Raw genomic sequence first — 23,839 nt, 5'->3', positions numbered from 1 at the left:
AAAACTTACCCCAGATTTCTTTCGCCAACCCTAATAGTCTATACTGTATGCAGAATAAGTTAATTATCAGCTAACTTTATTAGTTAATTCCTTGTTTCCAATTTATATTGAGGAAGACAAAAGACATCCATGTAGATAATTGTGAGAGGCTGTCTTCATTACTGATAAAATTACACAGAAGTTATAGCTAAGAATTAGATGCCTACCAATTACATAGAATTTGTATCAATTCTGTAATTCCATAGAATAAATTTTGAGTTATCCCTGTTTATGTAAGGCTACTCCGTTTCTTCTGAGGAATTCTTGCCCACAGTAGTATACCTGATGGTCATCTGAATTAAATTCACCCATTCCTGTCCATTTTAGTTCGCTGATTCCTAAGATGTCGATGTTCAGTCTTGTCATCTCTTGTTTGACCACCTCCAGCTTTCCTTGATTCATGGATCTTACATTCCAGGTTCCTATGGAGAAAAAATCTTTACAGCATCAGACTTTCCTTTCACCACCAGACACATCCACAGCTGAGCGTCCTTTCGGCTTTGGCCCAGTTGCTTCATTCTTTCTGGCGCTACTAGTACTAGCCCTCTGCTCTTCCTCAGTAGCATATTGGACGCCTTCTGACCTGAGGGGCTCATCTTCCAGCGTCATATCGTTTTGCCTTTTGGTACTCTCCATAGGGTTTTCATGGCAAAGATACTGGAGTGGGTTGCCATTTCCTTCTCCAGTGGATCACGTTTTGTCAGAACTCTCTGCTATGACCTTTCCGTCTTGGGTGGCCCTGCACGGCATAGCTCATAGCTTCATTGAATTACGCAAGCCCCTTCGCCACGACAAGGTAGTAATCCATGAAGGGGTAAAAATATTTAAGTCTACCTTATTAGAAGCTGGGATGAAATGGAACTGTAATTTAGAAAGATCAACTTATTAAACTTATGGACTAAAACATTAATGATGCCATAGCCAGTGTAGGTGCTTCCAGATCAGGCACTTTTTTCAGTCACCTGATCTGATTCATGAAATTTCTCCCTCTTGTAACTCTCTTTTTTTTCAATCACCGTGCAATATTTGTTAAAATTTGCCCAGGAGGGAAAAAAAATGAATAGCTACATTACAGTATGTATTTTGACTGGTAGTTTCAAAGGCCCTCCATCTGAAAGTAGCTCTTGATGATCAAAGGGGAGTTAGGAATCTGCCCAAAATTGGAACTCTCAGTGGATCTTTCTCCATACCACAAGGTTAAGGTGTGGGTTTAAGTCTTGAAGTGTAATTATCAGATGCAGAAGATAGATCCTGTAAGTTCAGAACATGATGTCTTATATTGTCCAAAGAAGCAATAAAGTGGCAGTAGGCCATTCTGAGTAATATGATAACTGTAACTCAAGGTAAAGCTCAGGGGAAACAAGATGTTTTCTGGATCACACCAAGGTCCATTTAATCTAATATCATGTTTCCAAAAGTGACTAGCTAGATTTATAGGGGCAGTTCATAGTCAGGATATGAAACAGTTGGGTTTCATATCTGTATTTGCCCTTTTCCATAGCAAAAGGTATTCCAGTAATATGTGTGTTTTTATGTAGTTTAATGAAAACTATTTGCAATTCCGTAGTTCCATAAGCTAGGATTGAATCAACATATTGCTTCAATAAATACTTGTTTATATATTTTTCACTAAATCTCCTGATAATCAGTTTGATTGTCTGTCTCTCAAATGCTAGCAATATGACAAGAGAAAAGCTCTCAATCCACCATCGTCACACCATTTTATTGGTCTTAATTCCGTTTATGAACATGCACATTTATGAGAATTGGCAGGTGCACTCTGTTATGTCAGACTTCACGTTAGGCATAGCAATAAATTCCACCTCTCCAGAAACTCAGGCCTTCATTCAGTAACTAGCTAACAACAGAAGCTTCATAGGTGAAATGCAACTAATTAAGCTGTTGTATTACAGACAAGAAAGACTAGTCAGAAAAGTGTCTCTAGCGTTGTTGGGAATTTCAGTTCAGCAAGAGTCCCTTTTAGAGAATGTGGTTCTAAGCATATGCAAGTCACTAAGTAACACAAGATCCCATTAAGAAAGTTGCTGTTCCCGGAGAGCCTGTTTGACGTAGTGGTGAAAGCACCAGGCTAAGCACTTGTGACTTCTAGTTCTGCCTTAGACACAAAGCAGTTGGCAGACCTTGGACCAGTCAGTCTCCACCTAAGAAGAAGGCAAGGACACATCGCTTCTGAAATCTTGCCAAGAAAACTACAGGGACTAGTCCAGGTATTCACCAAGAAACAAAACTGACTCCTCCACAAAAAAAGAGTTGCTGTTCCTACTGCTAACTTGGTTGCTTGAGCAGGGAGCTGGCCTAGAAGACCTCCAAGGTCCCTTCCAGCTCAATTCTGTTCTATTCTATTCTACTCTATTCACCTTAACATCCAGCTCTCTGCGTGGATGCAGGCCTGGGCCTCTCAAGGCCTAGAATGGACTTCCGGAAGTGTGTTCATATCACTTCCTGTGGGCTGTTTTACACCTGGGAGGCCTCCTCCAGGCCTCCGAGGCCTAGAACAGACTTCCGGAAGTGACATCAATGCATTTCCGGCAGGCGGTTCTATGCCTGGGAGATCTCCTCCAGGCCTCCGGGCCTAGAATGGACTTCCAGAAGCAGCATGGGTTCAGCCGGTTCTCCGAATTCAACAAAATTTAGCTACCGGTTCTACCGAACTGGTGCGAACCGGCTGAATCCCACCACTGATTCTATGGTTATCTCCATCTTCCTGGGGTTTTTTTCCCCTCTCCAAGATGCACAGAGGCTTGCTAAAGAAGAAAAGAACCTCACTGCTTTTCCCTTCTCAAATAGCAAGATATTGCTCTTCTAGGCAAGTGTCCACACTTATTGGATATAAGAAAAAAACCTAAGGAAATAGGAATCCTTCACCCTTCCTGCTCTTCTTCAATTCATTGCACCTGCCGTTACTTTTATTTTCCCCCAAGAACAGGCTTCCTGTGGGGACCCAAAGTTGCTGGCCTCTTTTTGGCTACAGGGGCAGCAGTTTTCAAAGCCTCATGGCTTTCCTCTTAAGGACATTGCTGAGTGCAAAGAACTCTTTGGCAACTTGTTGACCTTATTCCTCCGCAAGGTTGAAGGATTAGATGAGCTTAATGGAAAATCTCTTTATATCTTTGCAGTTAATTAATCTGCTTCAAGCATCCCTCCTCTGATTAGTGAAGGCACGATAAAAGTTTAGACCTTCTGCTCTTTTGGCAGGAGAGAAGCTGCTGAAATACAAGCTAATTTCATAAACACCAGGCCATATGGAGGCATCTCTCTCCAGCGTTCCCCAGTAATTTTGCTCATTTCTAGGGGGAAAATACTGAGGTGTGATAGACTTCCAGCATGAGAACCTCAAATGTAGGACCTTGTTCACTATGACTGTTATGTCTCAGCCTGCATCGACCCTTTGAACTAGGCCAAATCAGGAAACAGATTCTAGAATTCTCGCTGGAAATTTTATTTTATTGAAATAGGCTACAGTTACAGAACTTTGAAAGCCTGATGGAGCGGAGTTGGCTGGATTTTTCTCTAATATCTTTGAGAAGTCCTGGAGAACAAATGAAGCTCTAGGGAATTTGAGGTGCCAAATACTGTCCCTATCTTAAAAAGAGAGAAAAGGAAGATCCAAAGGAACAGGCCAGTTACTCTGACACTGATACATAAAAAATTGCAGCGAATCATAAAAATAATCTATAAACACTCTGAAAACAATGTATTACTTCCCAGATGACAGCATACATTTTTTCAAAAATAAGGCAACTAGTAACATTAATTTTATGATTACCTTTCTTAATAAATTGTGGGAGTGCTGTAAAGTTTGATTTCATCAAAGCATTTAATAAAATGATTATGTCATCAAGTTAGCATTGATGCTTAATGACCACATTCTTTCTCCAGGATGATCTATCACCAGTCTAGTTTTTCAGATCTTCCAACAGACATGCAATATTGCTCTAATTGAGTCCATCCATCTTACTAGTTTGTTTTTTCTGCTCTTTCCTTTCATCTTTCCTAGCAGAGTGGACTTTTTGAGAGAACTAGTTCTTTGCATAATGTGTCCAAAGTATAATAATTGACCTTGATCATCTGTACCTACCTGAGTGAGAACCTTGATTGATTTGTTCAATTATTGTTTTCTTGGCTATCCATGACCTTCTCAGAAGTCTTCTGAGTACTAGAGTCTGAAAGCATCAATACTTTTTCTATCCCATTTCTTAAAAATCTACTTTCACTTCCATAGTGCATCACAAGAAAACCATTGCCTGAATGTTTGATAAAATACCCTGACCTGTTAACAAACCAGTTAAGTGTGGGGTGGATGGCATGATAATGAAGTGGACAAATATACATACATACATGCATACATACATACATACATACATACATACATACATACATATATATATATATATATATATATATATATATATATATATATATATATATATATATATATATATATATATATATATATATATATATATATATATATATATATATATATATATTGCTTAACATTTATTCAAAGGGTACTGATTAAATGGAGAGATATATCAACTGGGATATCACAGCATTAATTTCTGAGACTGTAAAAATGTTTTCCCTAGCTTAGAGAAAAGGGCTGAAAATACTAAATAACATTAATAGAAGCAAACATAAAAAACTTCATTTAGGAAACAGATCAAATAAACAGAGTGAAAGTAGGAATGCTTAGCTTTGCAATATTACAGTGAAAAGCATCTTGGAACAATACCGTAGTTTATTCAAACAATATAATTCAACAATGTGTTATGGCTTCAAAAATGAGCTTCTCTGCAAATCATGGGAAGTAATAGTTACAGTTTATTTCAAGGTGGTAAGGCCCCCATGAATATTATGTCTAGTTTTTTTTTATTCCATACTAACAGATTTACTGACTGGCCACAAGGATCACTTGAGATAGAAACTAATCATAAGAAGAAAGATTGAAGGTTCTGGTCATATTTAGCCTAGAGAAGAATAAAGGGTGATGCAATGGCAAATACCCAAAATGATATCATACAGAAATGAAATCAAGATATCTGTATGCATAGCACAGAATAAAGAACAGATTTCAATTTAATATTAGTAAAAGGTTTCAACACTGATGTCCAAAAGTGGCGATGAAGTTCTCTTCACTAGATGTGTCCATGTAGAGCCTAGACAACCATCTGTTGGATAGATGCTTTAATTTGAATATCTACAGTGAAGTTGGTCTCAATGGCCTAAATTGATCCTTCCAACACAATGATTCTTAATTATAAGTCTCCCAAAGTTGCCCTGTGGTGAGATAGCTAGTTTCAACTCTACACACGTGTATTTGGTTGTTCATGCCTGGCAAGGAGCTTGGGAGGTAGTTTAAAAGTACTTAAGATACTCCTTGCACTCCCTAAATATGGACACCTCCCAAAACTTTTTTTCCCCACTTGTGAGGATTTAGAGGCAATTTAAGTCTGACCAATATTATTATTACATCAGTCTCTGTTTTGTGTTTTAGGGGACTGACATTAAGTAATGTTATAAAAAGTTTGATTATTCCGCAACTGCCCTTGATCAGGCCAGGCAAGCCAAAAATAAGTTTGTCACCCTGATCTAAAAATAATGATAAACAGTTATAAATATCAATCGAACTGGAATGTGTTTTAAAAAGACAAGACAAATGGTTCAGTCCCAAAATTTGTAGCCTCAGCAGTGGCACATCATAGAATTGTCGTAATATTGCAAAGTGATGTTCTGTTTTATGTATACTTGCCACTTTTTTCATCATCTTTATCCAAACCAATTGTGGAGAAGTCTACGGGAGACTAAAAAAAACTTTCCACAATCATAGCATTGAACGCTTTCTTTGTGACTTCATGACCCCTTTATGTCCTTTTCTGTTTAGCTCTTTGGGGCATTTTAAGTACATGTATAATCCGAGTAACATTAAGTGCTTTAAAGGTGAAGTTAGATGTCAGTCTGGTGAAACTAACTCAGTGCTATGAGTATGTGCTCAAGTCTATGTTCAAGTCCACTTAATGCAGTACAATGTTTCTGGAACAATATTTTAGCCTGGCATATTTCTTACTGTTTGTGGTCATGCAAGCTTGGGCAACTGGAATAAACAATGGTTATGCTTACTGATTAGCATGTGAGAATCTCCAGGTTATCAGGTATACTTGATGGCAGGAACTGAGCCCAAAATATTTTGTAGGGAAATTGTATGACCTGAGAATACAGAATAGTCTTTGCTCCAGTCTTCTAATATTTCAGCAGCTTAGATCTATTGGAGACTGTTTATACAGGATTCATTTTGCTCTATCTACTCCCAAATCCACTCCATTTAGGAGACTCCTCTAAAGCAGAGTTGAGGGCAATTAAAGGAAAGTTCACTTGCACAGCCAAAAGAGTAGAGAAGAGCAGTAAAGATGATTAGGGAACTGGAGGCTGAAACATATAAAGAATTTTTGCAGGAATTGGGTATGTCTAGTTTAATGAAAAGAAGGAATAGGGGTGACATGATAGCAGTGTTCCAAATTCTAAGGGACTGCCATAAAGAAGAGGAGGTCAACCTATTTTCCAAAGCACCAGAAGGCAAGACAAGAGGCAATGGATGGAAACTAACCAAGGGGAGAAGCAACCTAGGACTAAGGAGAAATTTCCTGACAGAACAATTAATCAGTGGAACAACCTGCCTCCAGAGGTTGTGAATGCTCCAACACTGGAAGTTTTTAAGAAGATACTGGACAGACATTTGTCTGAAATGGTATAAGTTTTCCTGCCTGATCAGGGGGTTGGACTAGAAGACCTCCAAGCTGCCTTCCAATTCTGTTATGATGTTGGATGCGGTCCAATGAAAAGCCGAACTTCTCTTCTGACCAACTGTTTTAAATACTTAAAGTTCTTTGGGCTCTCATATGACTTATTTCATCATTAAACTGTTAAAACCTAAGCCAGGGTAATATTACAGTCCATCTTCATTCACTGGTGAGACATGTCAGCCAGCCTGGATTTGTGTAGTTGACATAATAGGGTAGGACTATGCTATGCCAAGACATGCCAGGAGAAAAGAAAGCAGAACACTGTGGTTGACATAAGACAGCCAAATAACGATACTCTTTGCCACATATTTGTAGGAAAATTGATGTTCTTTATTGGGAAAATACAATTTGATGCTGTATCAAATAGCATATCTGGATAATGCATGCTAGGAACATGTTAGATGTACTGTAAATTGCAGCTTTGCAGGAATCATCCCATCGGGTTAGAGTGATTCATTGAGTAACTGTAAACAACTTTGGGTAGTTCTCCTACCTCGCATATTTTTAGGAATGGAGCATTAAGTTTTCATTCCATGATACATGATCCCATGCCTCTATGTGGCTCCTGGACAAGTGGCCAAGGCTGCGTACTTAATTGGGACAATGTAAGTGGCAAGAGGCATATATCCCTTTCAGTTGCCTCCTCTGTAAGATGTGGGGTTTTCAAAAACTATTGTATTACAAATATTTTAAGATATATAAGTAATTTTGCATGGGTACAATGATATTAGCCAACCACTTGTTTGCTTGTTTTATTTTATTCCAGCATTAATGTATGCAAGCATTTTTGGAAACGTATCCGCAATAATCCAAAGACTATATTCTGGAACGGCACGGTATCACATGCAGATGCTACGTGTGAAAGAGTTCATTCGCTTTCATCAGATTCCCAACCCACTGAGGCAGCGGCTCGAAGAATATTTCCAGCATGCATGGACGTACACCAATGGCATTGACATGAACATGGTATGTACATTTGCTTTTAGCAATTAATACATACAAACATATGCATATGTGTTTAGCAACTAATGCACACAAACATATACCCAAATGGATAAGGAAGGAAACCACACCAACTGCTAGTAGAACGCTTTATTTCTAAATCTAACCACCCTTAACTCTACGTTAATATTGTTTTCTATTGCTTTATGTTTTCTTAGCCCCTCCCCACAAGTTGTATTGGGAGATGGCCGGCCATATACATAGTTTTAATAAATAAATATTAAGACACTGTAGTGTAATGCTTTGGAAAATGGCCAATTTTAACTGTAAGAAGTAACCTGTACCACTTCAAATGTCAGTTGTATACAAAATCTATGCATACAAAAGATTGCATGAGCAATTATTGTAGAATTGCTTACAAATCAAGCCTTGTACATAAAATGGTAACTGCAGTTCCTTGCTGAAAGTAACATAACCATACACAGTAAGCACCAAAATGTATTCCATGGATGATGGACATACCATATGACTATCTATATGCCTTAAGGGAGTTACTTAAAAGTAAAAATATACCATATAATTTGTAATTACATATGTCCTTTTCTTTTTTTCAATGGAAAAACAAACTCAAAAGCTGAAAGAAGAATCCCAAAGTGAGGAGTTAATTCTTTCTTTTTGTTCATTCAAGAACATAATGTGTACTTAGCTGTTTTTCCAAAGTAGCCTCTAGTAGTATATAAATACACAAAAATATACGCATGTTATTTTAACTAAAAAAAACAGGCAGAAAAATATCTAACATGCTCCAATGTTCTTCTGCTTTTAACTGTCACGTTCAAGGATTCTGTTCAGTAAAATCAAATATTCCCACCGAGCAGAGGATGTTCATAAAATGTATAGTTTAATAATAAATTAACCTGCATTAAATCTGATCCAAATGCCACCAATATTAAAGGACTTCACTGCAGTAAAATCGATCCATCTGGTCAAGATTTGGATCCACCAAAATGATATAAAATAGTTACCAATAAAAGGAGAATATTTGTAGCTCAGGGATAAAATGAGGGGTCCTTAATGCTCTCTGAGCTTGGTAATCTAGCACTGATAATGTTACCTAGTTTGGGTCTGCAAGAAAACAGCCAAGCTCAGAGAGCACCAAGGACCTCTGATAAAACAGCTGAATTCTAATTTAAATAAAAAATAAATAAATAGTTGAGGGAAGCCATGCCCATATTTTTCAGAAAACAAAGGCATTTGTTACTTTTTTTTTCTTTTTACAACCAACCATTTCTGAAATTGAAGCAGGCGTCCAAAGCTGTTTGCCATACAGCACTAGAGACTTCCAAACCCCATCAGGCAAACTTTAAGTCCTGTGTTGAAAATTGCATTTCAAACTACAATTAATACATTGATCTTGAGACAGAAGAATGGCTCACATGTATTTTAATGGCCCTGTTCTCACCTTTGATCTGATGATCTGCTGTGATCAAAAGCCACCGGTTCCCTCGTTGTGGGAATGCAGGCTCACAGTTCACTTTCTTCAAGAAAAGCCTAATCTCCTATGAGACCTTGCACCATAAGAGTACAGGACTGACTCCTGACAGTGAGGCCATAAAAACGGTGCAACAAAAATCGCTTTAAACAAGACCACATGGAAGATATTGCAGTTGTAAGTTATTGTGAACCATAAACAGAAATAGCTTCATGGAACCCTTGGAACTGTGCAGTACTTCAGTTTTGATTCCAAAATATTCTTTAGAAGGCCCAGGAGCATACAATAAGCGTCACAGTTCTCTGCAAGCCAACTGCTTATTAGGGCTTTCACACACACACCCAAGCGGCATTATTACAAAGTCAGCTTATTGCCTCCAACAATCTGGGTCCTCATATTTCTTGGCACTGTACAGGAAGCGCAAAAGGCTGATGTGCAATCCTGAGTCACTGCAAGATTAAGGAGCTACCCATAAGGTGCTGTTTTTTTCAGCGGCACCTTCTGGGAATCAGAACTGAAAATATTGCCCAGCCAACATCTTCCTCCTAAACCTACCACCAAAAAACAGCCTGAGTGTCTGTCTGCAGGTACCATTCAAGGAAATAAAATATTTTAGAAGATGGGCCAGTAAACTGGAAAAAAAAAGTTGAATTCAGCAGCAGGTATACAAATTACTTTGAGGGAGGTGTTGTGTTTCATTCACTATGCTTGATTTTTAAATCCCTAAGGCAGCTAATGGAACGGCTGATTTTGTGCTATGGACTTAAAGTTGAAAAGGGAAGAAAACCATCAAATGGATTTTTTAAAAAAATCTATAGTGTCTTTTTTTTAAGTTGTGCTGTTAATATGAAAGCAACAGTAAATATCCCAAGTCAGGAAAAATCAACATCAAAAACACCCTTTGTCAGAAAACATCCTAATTTAGTCTAGTTTCTGTAATGGTTAATATGCCTAGTTTACACTTGAGAAAAGGTGTATTGAAAATAGTGAAATGTAGACATGTCAAATGAGCGGAATTCATTGTTACTGCAAACATTCAAGTGATCGGAATTATTAAAATACAGGTAGTCCTCAACTTACGACCACAATTGAGCCCAACATTTCTGTTGCTAAGCAAGACAGTTGTTAACCTGGTTTTCCCCCATTTTAGGACCTTTCTTGCCACAATTGCTCACTGAATCACTGCAGTTGAGTTGATCTGGCTTCCCCATTGACTTTGCTTGTCAGAAGGGTGCAAAAGGTGATCACGTGATCCCGGCACGCTGCAACCGTCATAAATATGAGTCAATTGCTAAGCATTCTGAATTTTGATCATGTGACCACGAGGAATGCTGCAATGGTCATAAGTGTAAAAAACAGTCATAAGTCCACTTTTTTCAGTGCCTTTGTAACTTCAAACTGTTGTAAGTCGAGGGCTACCTGTATCTGTAAGTGAAGTATTTATATTAGGAGCAACTATCACAGCTCTCAGAAAATGGTTGGACAAAACTTGGAAGATGTTACTTGACTTGGTCTGAAACCAATCTATCATTTGTGAGGTTATCAAATAACTGACTCATCTCTATCAAAGCCAATTTTGGCGTTCATGAAAAGAAGTGGCATATATGGTTATGGCCAATTAATATTGCTGAATCACTTGATATTGTTCAGCTGAGTAGTACAAGGTGTAAGATTTGATGTATTGAAAAGCAATCTGCAATGGCTTCTCATCTCTTATTCATCAGTACACTTGGTGGATGTCAGTTAAGCACTCTAGCTGCTATTGCATGTAAGTGAAAAGGTGTGAGATTCCTGCTTCAAATCCAAATGCAGCAGTAAACATCATTCAGCAGCATTTTGTAATATTATGTTTCCCCGAAAATAAGACCCAGTGTTTTGGGTTTGGTTTTGCTTCCAAAAGAGGCACCAGGTCTTATTTTCAATGGATCTTTTCCATTCACCCCGTGGCACTGGCACCGGCAGCCCCGCCCAGCCAACCCACTTCTTCTGAAACTGAAGGAGCAGCTTCCTTCTGCAGCTGAGAATGGAGCTTGGGCCTGCATTTCGCAGTCAGAGGCCTTTCCGGAAAGGCCTCTGGCTGCGAAATGCAGGCCAAGAGACACTAACAGAAGAAGTGGGCCAGCGAGGCTAGGCAAGTGTTGATCCATGAGAGGCCTGGCTGCAACGGTAAGCTCCACCACCCCCCACCCGCACCCTAGCTTGATTTTTAGGTGTGCGCCTCACCCCAAAACTAGGGCTCATTTTTGGGGTAGGGCTTATTATTAGGCCCACCCCCAAAACTCAAGCTAGGGCTTATTTTTGGGGTAGGTCTTACTTTTGGGGAAACATTGTAGAGTATTTCTTATGCTCGTGAAATTCCATCTGTTTAGAAAAATAACCAGATGAATTTTAATGCAAGGTTGTTGTACCAACTGTCTTTTATATGTTGTACTTATGAAAGATTTATCTTTTTCTTGTCTGCTTCATACCTTAACACATGGAAAAACACCACCCACTGGTAAGAACAGGAGGTATTTATATCCAATTTAATTCCAGTGTAAAATTGAATATCCCATGTTAACTGCTGAGATTAAATTTATTTTAATGATTTCTCTTTCAACCAGGTTTTTTTTTTCTTATCTAGCAATGCGATTGATAAATTGAAGGGCAAAATCAGGTTTGGGCAACCAAAAGAAAAAGAAAGAAAAGAAAATTGAAATCTAAATTGAAAAATATTTTGAAGGCACCATATTCAAGGTCTATGGTTTAGCCCCACAATTCTGAATAAAGCCATCATGCCTGTCACTCTGTGCTTTTCGTTGTGTTAGTGTTTTTTCACTTTCACTATGTGCATGTTAGTAGCAAACATTAAAAAAAATATTTCTCTTAGATTCATATGCAGATGATTTGAACTCACATGTTCTGTGAGTCATTTGAGCATGCGTTCTAATAAATCATGAAGAATCTCTCACCTATCATCAGTAGCAATTAGCAGATTTTCTGAGATTCAGAGAGGAATACTTGACTAGTCTGAGATGTTTGTGGCTAGGATGAATTATAAAAACTGACTGTAGACTTGTTTAAAGAAAGGAGCGTTCCTTCTGTGAAAAGCTAATGCATGCTCTGTGTAATTATATTCACTGTTAATATTATGAAGGGTTATTTAAAATGCTTTTTAAAGTGTTAATGTTGATACATTGGAATAATTTTTTTAAAAAATGGAATAAAATACTGGGATAGGTACAGCAGCTTTATGAAAATAAAGCCTTCCAATATATTTATTGAAAACAGACAAGTTAATACTTTTTCCTTACTTTATTCCAAATGGCTGATTGATCAAAAGAACTGAGATAGGCCTACACCAGTGGTGGCAAACCTATGGCACACGTGCCACAGGTGGCACAGAGAGCCCTCTCTGTGGGCATGTGCGCCATCGCCCCAGTCCTAGGCCTTCAGCTGGGTTTTATAAAACCTTTTCGCTTTAGGCCTCCACCGCCATGTGCAAAAAAAAAGAAGGTTCAATCAATCAATCAATTTCAACTTCTCACGGGAAAAAAAAGATCTCGCAAAGTTGGAATTGATTGATTGAACTTTTTAGTCCCAGTCAGCCTGCCGTTACCACCACAGCCACACCCACCCAATGGGCCACACCTACCCAATTGGCCACACCCAGCAATGGGCCATGCCCACCCAGCACCCGACAATACATAAGTGAGTTTTGGGTTGCACTTTGGGCACTCGGTCTCTAAAAGGTTCTCCCTCACTGGCCTAAAATATAATTATTTTTAAACATTTTATTTTACTTTATTTCTCCTCTCCTTTTCTTTCATTATACATTTTAATGTAGAACACACTTTTCAAAGTTCGTGCTACTGATAATATTATGTGCAATGTTTGAACAAATAGGATTTGGGATTTAGTTTAATCATAATCCAAATTTTGAAAAAGAACACATTTTTAGATTTTCTCTTGGAGGACCACTAGTGATTAGATGAACTGCCAGATGTCTGATGGAAAACAAGTGTCCCCATCTTCAAAATGAAGAGAGAATCCAGGGAATTAGAGTCATTCGGTGTAGCACAATATCTGGAAAACTCTAGAGCAGATGATAAAAGATCAGTTTATTCACAGAAAGCAAGGCAAACCATCACACTTTATCAAGGAAAAGCCTTGTCAGATTGGCCTTATTTAACAAACCGTGGGAATGTTGTATACATAATATATCTTGATTTCACCAAAACATTTGATAAATTATCCCACAATATTAAAATTAACAAGCTATTTAATCATGACTTGGATGGCATGTCAATTAAAGTGAATAAATAGCTGGCATAAAAGTCATTCTTAATAGGTTCTCTCATCAGTGGTTTCTCATCAAAAATAAAGTCAGATATTTAATAAGATGCAATTTTTTTCAATCTCACGTTCTGCACTATTCAGTATTTTAATGACATATGAAGAGATTTGGGAAAAAATGCTTCTCAGATGACATACGATTATCAAGTACTCTAGAAGACAAGTGAAATTTGGAACAGATTAGAGACATGAGCTGTGAAAACTTTTTTTAACACAGACAGGTACAAACAAAAAAAACCCCAATATATTTATGAAATAGGACTAAGACGCACAAGTATAAGCTGAGAAATGCCTGTCTGATAACAGCAGCTGTAAAATATATTTTGGAATAGTGGGTACTGCAAACCGAAGGTGAATAAATAGAGTGAAGGTTTAGAAGCAGACTTTTCAAAGCACTGGAAGAAATACTTACATTTTATTCAGCACTTATTTATTCAGCACCTCAGGGACCAAATCCACTTCTACGTACCATATTTTAAAGAAGGATTTAAACAAACCATGACAAATTCAGAGAAGGGCAATGAGGCTGAACAGGAAACTATAAAGTTAATTGCAATGAAGAAAGAGTGAGGAAACTAAGGGAGGAAATGTTAGTGTTCTTCAAATACTTAAAAAGGTACTGTGCAGAAAGTCTCCCTTATTCTAGGAAAATGAATTGTTACTGGAAGACAAATGGAATTTTAGAACAAGTGTTTTTAAACAACAGAGGGGGGAAAAAGTTCAACAACAGAGTCAGTAATTCAAGATTATTAGTTCCCCATTGCTGGATATACTTATGAGCAGACATTTGAATTCCTGCACTGACCGAAGAGTTGAATTGAATGGTTTTAGTAATCTCATCCTCTGTGGCCACAAAAGTTTGACTTGTTTATCATGGCTATCGGTTTTGAGTTGTACCAATTTTTTTCCTTTGTTTTTTTTTAACCACCTGGAGTCTTGAGAACTGGGCGGTACAGAAATATATGTAACAAATAATTTAACTTCTGTTACCAATATGCAGAGTTGCAAAATCCAGCCCTTATTTGTCCTATCATAAAACTTAACAAAAAGCCAACTTTTATCACCTCTTGCCTGCATTGTTTTTCCCCTGCTTCAGTTGTCCCTAATTTGCTTCTTTGCCAATTCAGCTTTGCCAGTTGTGATGAGCCAATAGTAAGGCAATAGCGTGGTATGTAAGATGGCCTCTTGGACGTATAGTTAAGAGAGACAAAAACTAATATCAAAACAGAGGATAAAAGAAGACATCTGCCCATGATTTGCATATTATTTGCATATCATTTGCACATGCTGATTTGTATCTACAGATAAACATTTAAAAATGATTGTCTTGACTTAAAATGGAATAATTCAGAAAGATTGTGACTAAGTGGCCTATATGTCCATTCAGTTAGCTGTCCACAGGCTAATTCTTCTTGGTGTTTCATCGGCTTTATCATTAAGACAAAGAAAACCATACAGTCCTGTGAATTTAAGTTACAGTGGACAACATCTGGAGGAGACAAGGGAGATCTGGGGATAAGGCCAAGAGAACAGGATACATTAGGAGAGAAGGTGCTTGCCTTCTAGAATGAAATTCCTCCTGCAATGGGAACTATAGAAGAGAATAGTTGTAGTTCATGGGATCCATGTTGTTCCTCGAGTTTGATTGTTTTCGTGAAGACATTTCATTACCAAACTAAGTTACATCATCAGTGCCTGATGATGCTAACCTATTTTGGTAATGAAACATCTTCAAGAAAATAACCAGCACAAAGGACCTCACAATGGGAACTATCCTCCCACACTGATAACATTCGAGAGGACTTGAAGATCTACCTCTACTCCCAGGCTTTAAGTTAAAGTGGTTGGAGCCTCTTAGTAGTACTGTGTTGGCTATATTTGCCACCTTGCTTTTTATCCATGGTTATTTATTTAGGTATTTTTTAAACTGTTGTTCCATTTTTGAATGGTATCGTATTTCATTTTCTTTGTTCAACTCTGAACTACATTTGGAGTCAGGTGGTCCTAAATCAAAGAAATGCAAAAATGTTTGCACCTCCTCTAATTCTGTTAGTACATCAGACTGAGATTATTATAATTCCAATTCACTTTGGTTCATCTTGTCTACTTTGCTGTTTCCATTCAGCATTGACTAGTTTGCATGCTGTTCATTATAGAAAGACACAATTTGGAGAGGAGTCATATGTGTGTTTCCTTTCCTAATGTTCATGCTTCCATGGTCTTCCAGACATCAAGTTAATCAAACTGATATTATAACCTTAGAAATATTAAAATGTAAAATGCACTTTAGCAGATTCTGCTATTTTAGTTTTTATAAATGTTACTAGAATGTCTTAGTCATGCTGGTTTGTGAATTCAATATCCATTATAATTCATAATTTTTGTCCCATCTTTACTACCTAGTTAATTGTGTGCTTTTATATTATTCAGCACACAGTTAATTGTGTGCTGAATAATATAAAAGAATACCACAATTTTACATAACCCAATTTGGACCTGTCTGATTTTCTAAATATATTCCTGTAAAATAATATTTGTGTTTCAAAAGGTTCAAATAACCACCTTTTGATGCCAGAAGTCTCTAGTATGATATAATGCAGAGGTCCTCAACCTTTTGGGACTGGTTCCGTGGAGAAAGGTTTTTCCACGGACCGGAGGGGGCATGGTTTTGTATGCTGCCTGCATCCCACAGATGGGGTTTGCTTGTTTGTGCGGACTGGCTGTTGGCATACCGCAGCCGGGTACAGACTGGGGGTTGGGGACCCCTGGTATAAGGCATAAATGTCAAAGAATAATAAGATATTATGAAGTTTGATGGGGTCAAACCATTGAACCCTCACAAATATCAATCAGGAAAACCACATTGGGTGACAATTGAAATGATCAGTGAAAAAAGTGATGGTCATTGGAATGCTTGTATTTATATCTTTAAGACTATGCCAGACTTTGAAGGCAAATGGCAATTACTGAGATGACTCTTTATCAGTAACTAAAGTACCAGCTCTGTTAAAAAAAGAACTGATAATGATAAACCTGTTGAATTTCACAGCTAAATGGCCTAATAAATAGATGAAAATTTTCACTTTGCTGCCTAAGGCTGCACTCCTAAGAACTCTATTCTGAGTGTAAGCCCATAAAGATTTGATAGGGCTTAGTAACAAGTAAATATGTTTACTTCAAATACCACAATCAAATCAACGTAATTTGGAAAACAGACCATTTGATTTACGGAGAAGTAGACGAATAAGACTTGTTTTATTAAAAAAACCCAAGATTTATTTTAAGATCAAAATGTAAATATTTTGTGACAATTCTGGTATATGAATACACTTCCATCCTTCACCAATTATATGGAATTCAGTGCTGGAAGGCAATAGAAAAACACTGAAATAAAATACAAAGTAAATGTGATTCCTTATGAGAGTTTCCTTTTAACAATTCTTCCTTTCTTTTTATTAACTTATAAAGTAAAGCCATATTTCTACCCCAGTTGTATAACTGAATTTTCATCCTTTGAGCGTTATGGAAAGTCTATCTTCATCTCCATCTTCACCTTCTATACACCGTCTTCCAACTTCACAGAATCAGATACAGATGGAACGAAGGGTCAGATATTATTACCTCTGGTATTTTCAGTTTGGTCACTGAAGTAGCCTTCTAAATTCTGGCAGACAGACAGACAGATAAAAAAAATCAATTTCCTCTGCAATGCAGTGTTGTTGCAGCTGAGAGATAATGTTGTATTGAACTTAATAGCAGTGATACAATCCTTATTTGAAGTATAAAAGAGAATGAACTGTTCTGAGGAGGGCTAAAATATAGTGCCAAAGATTCTGCTTTCCTCTCTCCAGATCACATATATTGATCCTTGCCATCTATTTCTCATGAAATCAGTGTATATATAGTTTCAAGTGACAAGTGAGAGGAGCTGCTCTCTGCAGAGCCCTAAAGAAGGAACTCTATGCCTCAAGAGATTAGGGTTATTTCTTCTATTTGTGTCATCTTCTGTGAAGTCAACTTCTAGAAATATTTCTACTTAAATTCCATTTTTAAATGGAATTTAATCTGAATTATCTCCCCTCCCCCCCTGATTCTGTACTGTTTTTCATCAGACAATCTTGTGCTAATTATGATAGTTTTGCATCATATATAATGTACATAATTTCTTAGCCACTTTGAGCAACTTATTTTGATTGGGAAGGGCAGGAATATACACTGTTGTGTACAACAATCAGGAACGAGCACTTGCTCGTTACTAAGCATGTAACCATGGAACATTGGTGGGGGGCTGGGTGTTTTTGGCTCCTACAAGGGGACTCCTAACCCTTCTCCACAACCCTACTATTATCTACCCACAACTCACAGGAAGATGCCCGTTGATTTTTCCCGATAAAACCCCCTCTCTGCCCTGTTTACTTGGAAGAAGGCAACTGGCAATTCTCTTTCCATGGGTAGTATGGAAAATATAACTGGGAGGGAATAAATGTATGCTAAAGTCTATTCCTCCTTTCTCCCTCCCAAGTGAAAGCCATTGATTCATTAAGCGTTCAAGCCTTAATCATGCTCATCAAGACTAAAGAACTATAGAGGGAAGTTGAGAGGCAAAAAAGAAGAAATAAGCAGTAACTTTGGAAGAGGGTGATTTCATCCTTCACACTCACAGCCAGAATGTTTCATACACAGACCCAAAATAAAATTCCCCAGCTCCAATAACAGGCCATAAAATCAGTTACTGCCCAGAACCCCTCTCTGAAGGAGAAATATGAAAAGTAAAGTACCGTAAGTATGTAAGTAAGAAAGCAAGCAAGCAAACAAATTCTAATCTGCAGCATCTTGCTGAATAATTCCTTGATTTCCAGCTTGGAATTCTATGGGTAAGGATTTCTTTTCTTACCTGACTTTCAGCCACCTTAAGGGACCATATCTGATGGAAGAACAAAAAGCAAACTGGGGCTTACCCTCTCCTTTTTGAAAAGCTCTTCTGAAATGGGGACCTCCGCACTCCTGGTAGAGGTTTTCTTTGGAGATTTATTCTTTGTGGAGTTCTCTATGGCTTTATTTGGACTGACACTCTGTTATGCGGTACTCGGGATACGACCCGCCAAACTGCCGAGCTTCTGATTGACAAGCTCAGCCTCCTAATCCACTGGGCCACTGCGTCCCTCATATATATATATACATATGCATATATATATATGCATACACACACACACACACGTATATATATATATATATATATATATATATATATATATTTGTGTAAATTACTAACAAAGAATTAAGGGAGACTAAGATGCATTTCTGACTCTTTAGTCTTCATCAGTCAGTCATATCCTTCTGAGATTGACTGACTGATGAAGACTAAAGAGTCAGAAATGCATCTTAGTCTCCCTTAATTCTTTGTTAGTAATTTACACAAATATATGAACTGTCCGGTGTGTGTTCGATGGCCTTTGAGATAAGGCTGAAAACAGGAAATAAAGATTTGCCCCATGTTTGGGGCCTAGCAAGGTAATCTAAATAGTTAACGACTACAGCCGTCATTAATCATCTTTTGCCATTTAAAATTTGCAAAGACACAATCCCTGAAAGAGCAGGCCAGCCCCGAGTGAGAGGATCTGGCAGCCGTAACTCATACCCTCATCACCATCAGAATAAACAACCACAGTGTTCTTTGCTTGGGAGTCCCTCTGAAGACCATTCAGAAAGTGTAATTGGTCAGAATACACTGTCTGCGTGCTGGCAAGTGAGGCCTTCTGCAGCCATATATCATCCAAACTGCAGGCCCTGCATTGGCTTTCAAGAGGTTTCTGCATACTGTAAAAGTGATGGCTTTAACCTTGAAAGCTTTCGTGACTTCCTTCTCCAGGTAGCCTGGATCCATTCAATATGCTCCTCCTAGTTAGGAATGCTGGGTATCCCTTGTGGAAAAAAAAGAGAGAGAGAGAGATCAGTAGTGATTGCAGTGTTTCCTGATGTTAGCCCCACAGCCTTCTCCTGAACTTTGTGCTTTTTTTGAAAAGCAATGAAAACAAAACCGTTCCAGAGAGCTTTTGAGGGCTGATGGACACCTGGAATTGAGTATGATTGTAAAGAATTATCATTTTAGCTGCGACAATTGTATTGTGCTTTTGTAATTGTATTGTGTCTTGGTGTTTTCTTACAACAAAACCATCGTAAAACAAAACACATCCAAACACTCTGTATGAAAAGAGATCTTTTAATGGGAAAGATAACTTTACAAGATGTCCAGTATTCTATGCCATTGGTGGGATCAATTCTAAACGTCCATGCATTCAGCTGAAATGACAGTTTTTTAAAAAATGCTTAAAAAAACCTTATGCTGCTAGAATTGGCGTGGTTGTCTATGAGTGAATAAAGAATAAATAAGGTTATGTTGCTGGAGAAGTTTACAATCCCAATGCTGAGCCTTTATTATCACTTTTTAGGATCAGGGTATTAAAAAGTGCAGATTAATTGCTTAGAGAAGCAGAACCAAGTTAATTACATCTGTTGTTTATTAGATGTAGCTGACTCTTAGTTCCCTAAGAGGTGCCTTCTAGTTTGAAGTTATTTCTTGCCCTTGGCCAATTTTGTGTGTGGTGATAATGTTCTGAGCAGGAATGACATTCAAGGCAGATGAGATGAGAAGGGAGAAACTAGGGGGGTGGGGTGGAGAGTTCACATTTGTTTCCTTTATATTTTAAAGTGAGTTTACTTAATGTTGCCTTTTCATATATTCCAAATATGTAAGTGAATTTTCAAGTCAAGGAGTATATCGAAAATTTAAGGAAAAGTGAGATAAACCAGTGTTTGCAAAAATGAGAAACTGAAAGAAATGTGCTTCGGGCCACATTTTATTACTTCATTGGTGTGCTCATGCTTTGATGATTTCATTGGTTCTTTATCCTCAGGCTAGAAAAGGATTAAAAAGTTCTTAGGAACTTGTCATAAGCAATTGAAGGGACCCAATGTGCTTTAAAAGGTGCTTGAACTCTAACTATGAAACTCATTGAGTTGGACTCAAAATCTGTGTTGGGCTTGTCTTTTGAATGGCACTAATAGAGGTGGTGCCGGAGACTAAAGGAGAAAAGAATTATTGGGGAAAGCATCAGAGTCCATCCTCCAGCAAGACCCAGCCGGGGGCGGGGGCAGGGAGGAGGGGAGGAAACAGAGAAAGGCCTTTTGTTCTTAGAGCAGTCCTTCAGGATCCAAAATCAGAACTCAGTTGTCACAACCAATACATGTAGCCCTCGACTTATGATCACAACTGAGACTGGAATTTCTGTTTCTAAATGATGTGGTCATTAATTTTATGACCTTTTTGGCACAGTCATTAAGTGAATCTTGTGTTTGTTAAGTGAATCTCACTTACCCCATTGACTTTGCCTGTCAAAAGCCCTCTGGGAAAGTTGTAGTGGCAGTCACATGACCCTGTTAGAAATACACCCCAATTTTGATGACATGGCCCACAGGCATTGAAAAATAGTCATTAGTACGAGGATTGTCATAAATCACTTTTTTCAGCATGTCATAACTTTGAATAATCTTTAAACGAATGGTTGTAAGTCGAGGACTGTATACAAAAACAGTGCATTTTTAAAAAACGTAATCTTGACTATGCTAAACCTAGAGAAATCTAGCAGTGTCATGTTTCCTTTTTCCTGAACTTTGAAATGGCACTCCTGGCCCTAAGACATTAAACTGTATAATTTTATATGATAGTTACTTTTTGTTCTTTTGCAGCACAAGTCCTATTTATGTAAAGTCATTTCTTAATGCATAGCTTTGCTTTGATGAAATGATATTCTCCCATCAAATATAACAATCATCCGTATTTTGCTTATTAATACCGGAGGAATAAGATCAATGTTTTTGGATATGAATCTTTAAATGGCTGCACCAAAATTTGTTGTGCTGAAATGGAACAAAAACTTAAAGATTTATACACTGGCATTATGCTACATCATTTAATTAATACGCATTTAAATGTAATATGTGAACGTACAAAAGTATCAAATCCCTTATAGATAGTAATAGATAGATAGATAGATAGATAGATAGATAGATAGATAGATAGATAGATAGATAGATAGATAGATAGATAGATAGATAGATAGATGTAAAATCTCATTCTATTTGGGTCACAAGGGTCACAAGCTGAAGAGTACTTTCGTACTTTTGTAATTGAGCCCTCCTTCATAATGCACCAGTGATATAGGGAAGAAAGGAAGAGATGCAAGGTTCAGATTGTGCAGCTTTTGTTTGAGAGGGAATTGCAATCCCTCTCTCCTGGGTTCAGGAACACAGCTCTGCTTTTGGAGAGCCTGCAATGATTTTTTTTAGAACTGTGAATATCACTAAAGGCAAACCACTGGTAAACAGCGAAAAAGGTTTTCAGCTGCCCTCAAAACTCCACAACCAGTGGCAAGCGTACTTTTTTTAACAGGGCAAAGGCAAAGGAAAGAAAAGGCTGGTGGGATACTCTCTTTGACTCTGCCAGGTTTCAGAGACATCAAAAGATTGTTGGCAGAGATGGATTGATCATTTTCATAATCGCAGAAGGCAGAGTGGGAGTGGATTTCTCTTCCCTTGAACCAGGCCTAACAAAATAAATTCATGTTAAGCTACCATTAGCAACCAAAGGAAGTGCCTCAGTGCAGGTTCACAGCATCCAAGGGCTGCTGGTATCAAGGTTGGAGCAAGGAAAGGAAGAAGCAGATTCCTTGATCCTACCTGCTGCTATTCCACTAATCAAGTATCCATCTCCACCATGAGCAAAAATATTCTTTGCTTCTTCTAAAAGCAGAAACGTTTAACCTACATCAAGCTTGGTCCTTTGCAGCAAATAACAGATGTCCCGCTGCTTCCATAAACCTCCAAATTAAGCAAAGTCAAATCTGGGCCTCCCCTCTGTCTGTTCACTTTTCCTACGTCAGGGACCCACAACTTCAAAAGGAAGCTTTTGCTGGGCCTGGCCTGAATCAGTGCTGCCTGGGGGCGAGGGGGTGGGGGGAGGCAATGGGAGGATTTCCTTAAAAGCCAGTGCAAAAGTAAAACATCCCTTTTTGAAGAATTGCATCAGTCTCATTAATTGGTTTCCTTTCATAAGATTCAATTATTCTTTCTTCCAACACAAGCTGGCTCCGTCTTTGGGTCATTGAAACATACATCTTTTTCATCTTACTCCCTTCACATGACTCATGATTCATCCCACTTCTCTCACATGGTGTCCCATAAGGTTTAGTCTCCTCTCTTTCCAGTGTCCTTGGGGAGCACAGGGTTGCCATCTCAGCATGACCAGAACTCATGCCCTCCAAAAGACAGGCCTATCACCCTCCAAAAGATAGGCCTAATCATCAGGGATGTATCAAATTAAGAATCTGGACATAATCACCTTCTAGTGAGTTATTAATGTGTAGAGAGAAATCCAATTCTGATGGTTTCGATCCAGCTAGCTAAATAAAAGAACATCCTGCGACTGCAACCTAGATCAAACATGAATGCTTTTGGCCCTATCGGTGCTGCCAATCAAATTTCTGATTATGTTTTCATCTCCGTTGTATTACAGATCTCGTGCCAGTTTATCTGGCACCTGATTGAACAAGGAAATGATATTCCCAAACTATAGGCCAAGCAGCTTGGTTGTACTAAACTCTTACATTGTCTTCATCAGGTCCTAAAGGGGTTTCCAGAATGTTTGCAAGCTGATATCTGTCTCCACCTCAACCAAAGTTTACTTCAGAACTGCAAAGCTTTCCAGGGGGCGAGTAAAGGGTGTCTCCGGGCTCTGGCTATGAAGTTTAAGACAACTCATTCACCTCCTGGGGACACACTAGTCCATTGTGGCGATATTCTGACTGCACTTTACTTCCTTTCCCGAGGCTCCATTGAAATCCTCAAGAATGACATGGTTGTAGCAATTCTCGGTAAGCATTCAAAAATACTATTACATCAGGAAATGTTTCATGGTTTGATCAGATTCCTTTCCAAGAGCAGAATCGGTACTACATATAATGGAATGAATAAAAAGAGAATATGCATCAATATCATATTGAATCCAATATTTTTTTTCCTTTTCATAAAATGTAAATTACATAAAATTTAGAGAAAAGGAATATGTCATTGTGAGGAGAAGAGCAGGCAGAGCTGTGGGGTGGAGTTAAACATGTCATCAGCTTAGAGTCCTTACATTGCCACAAACGATCTA

At 38.1% G+C, this 23,839-nt stretch overlaps 1 protein-coding gene across 1 annotated transcript in view; it reads left to right on the top strand.

The window, feature by feature from the left end:
- Nucleotides 1–23,839, top strand: part of KCNH7 (potassium voltage-gated channel subfamily H member 7) — a 321,521-nt gene that overhangs the window by 262,936 nt on the left and 34,746 nt on the right. The window contains exons 9-10 of the mRNA XM_081314535.1: nt 7,627–7,826; nt 23,306–23,558. Coding sequence (XP_081170661.1) covers nt 7,627–7,826; nt 23,306–23,558 — 453 coding nt within the window. The remainder of the gene's footprint in view (nt 1–7,626; nt 7,827–23,305; nt 23,559–23,839) is intronic.

This window comes from Vipera berus (genome assembly GCF_964194415.1).
Source record: "Vipera berus genome assembly, chromosome: 1".
Classification (NCBI taxonomy): Eukaryota; Metazoa; Chordata; class Lepidosauria; order Squamata; family Viperidae; genus Vipera; species Vipera berus.
The sequence above is the reverse complement of the archived record's forward strand: the minus strand, read 5'-3'. Positions and strand labels throughout refer to the sequence as shown.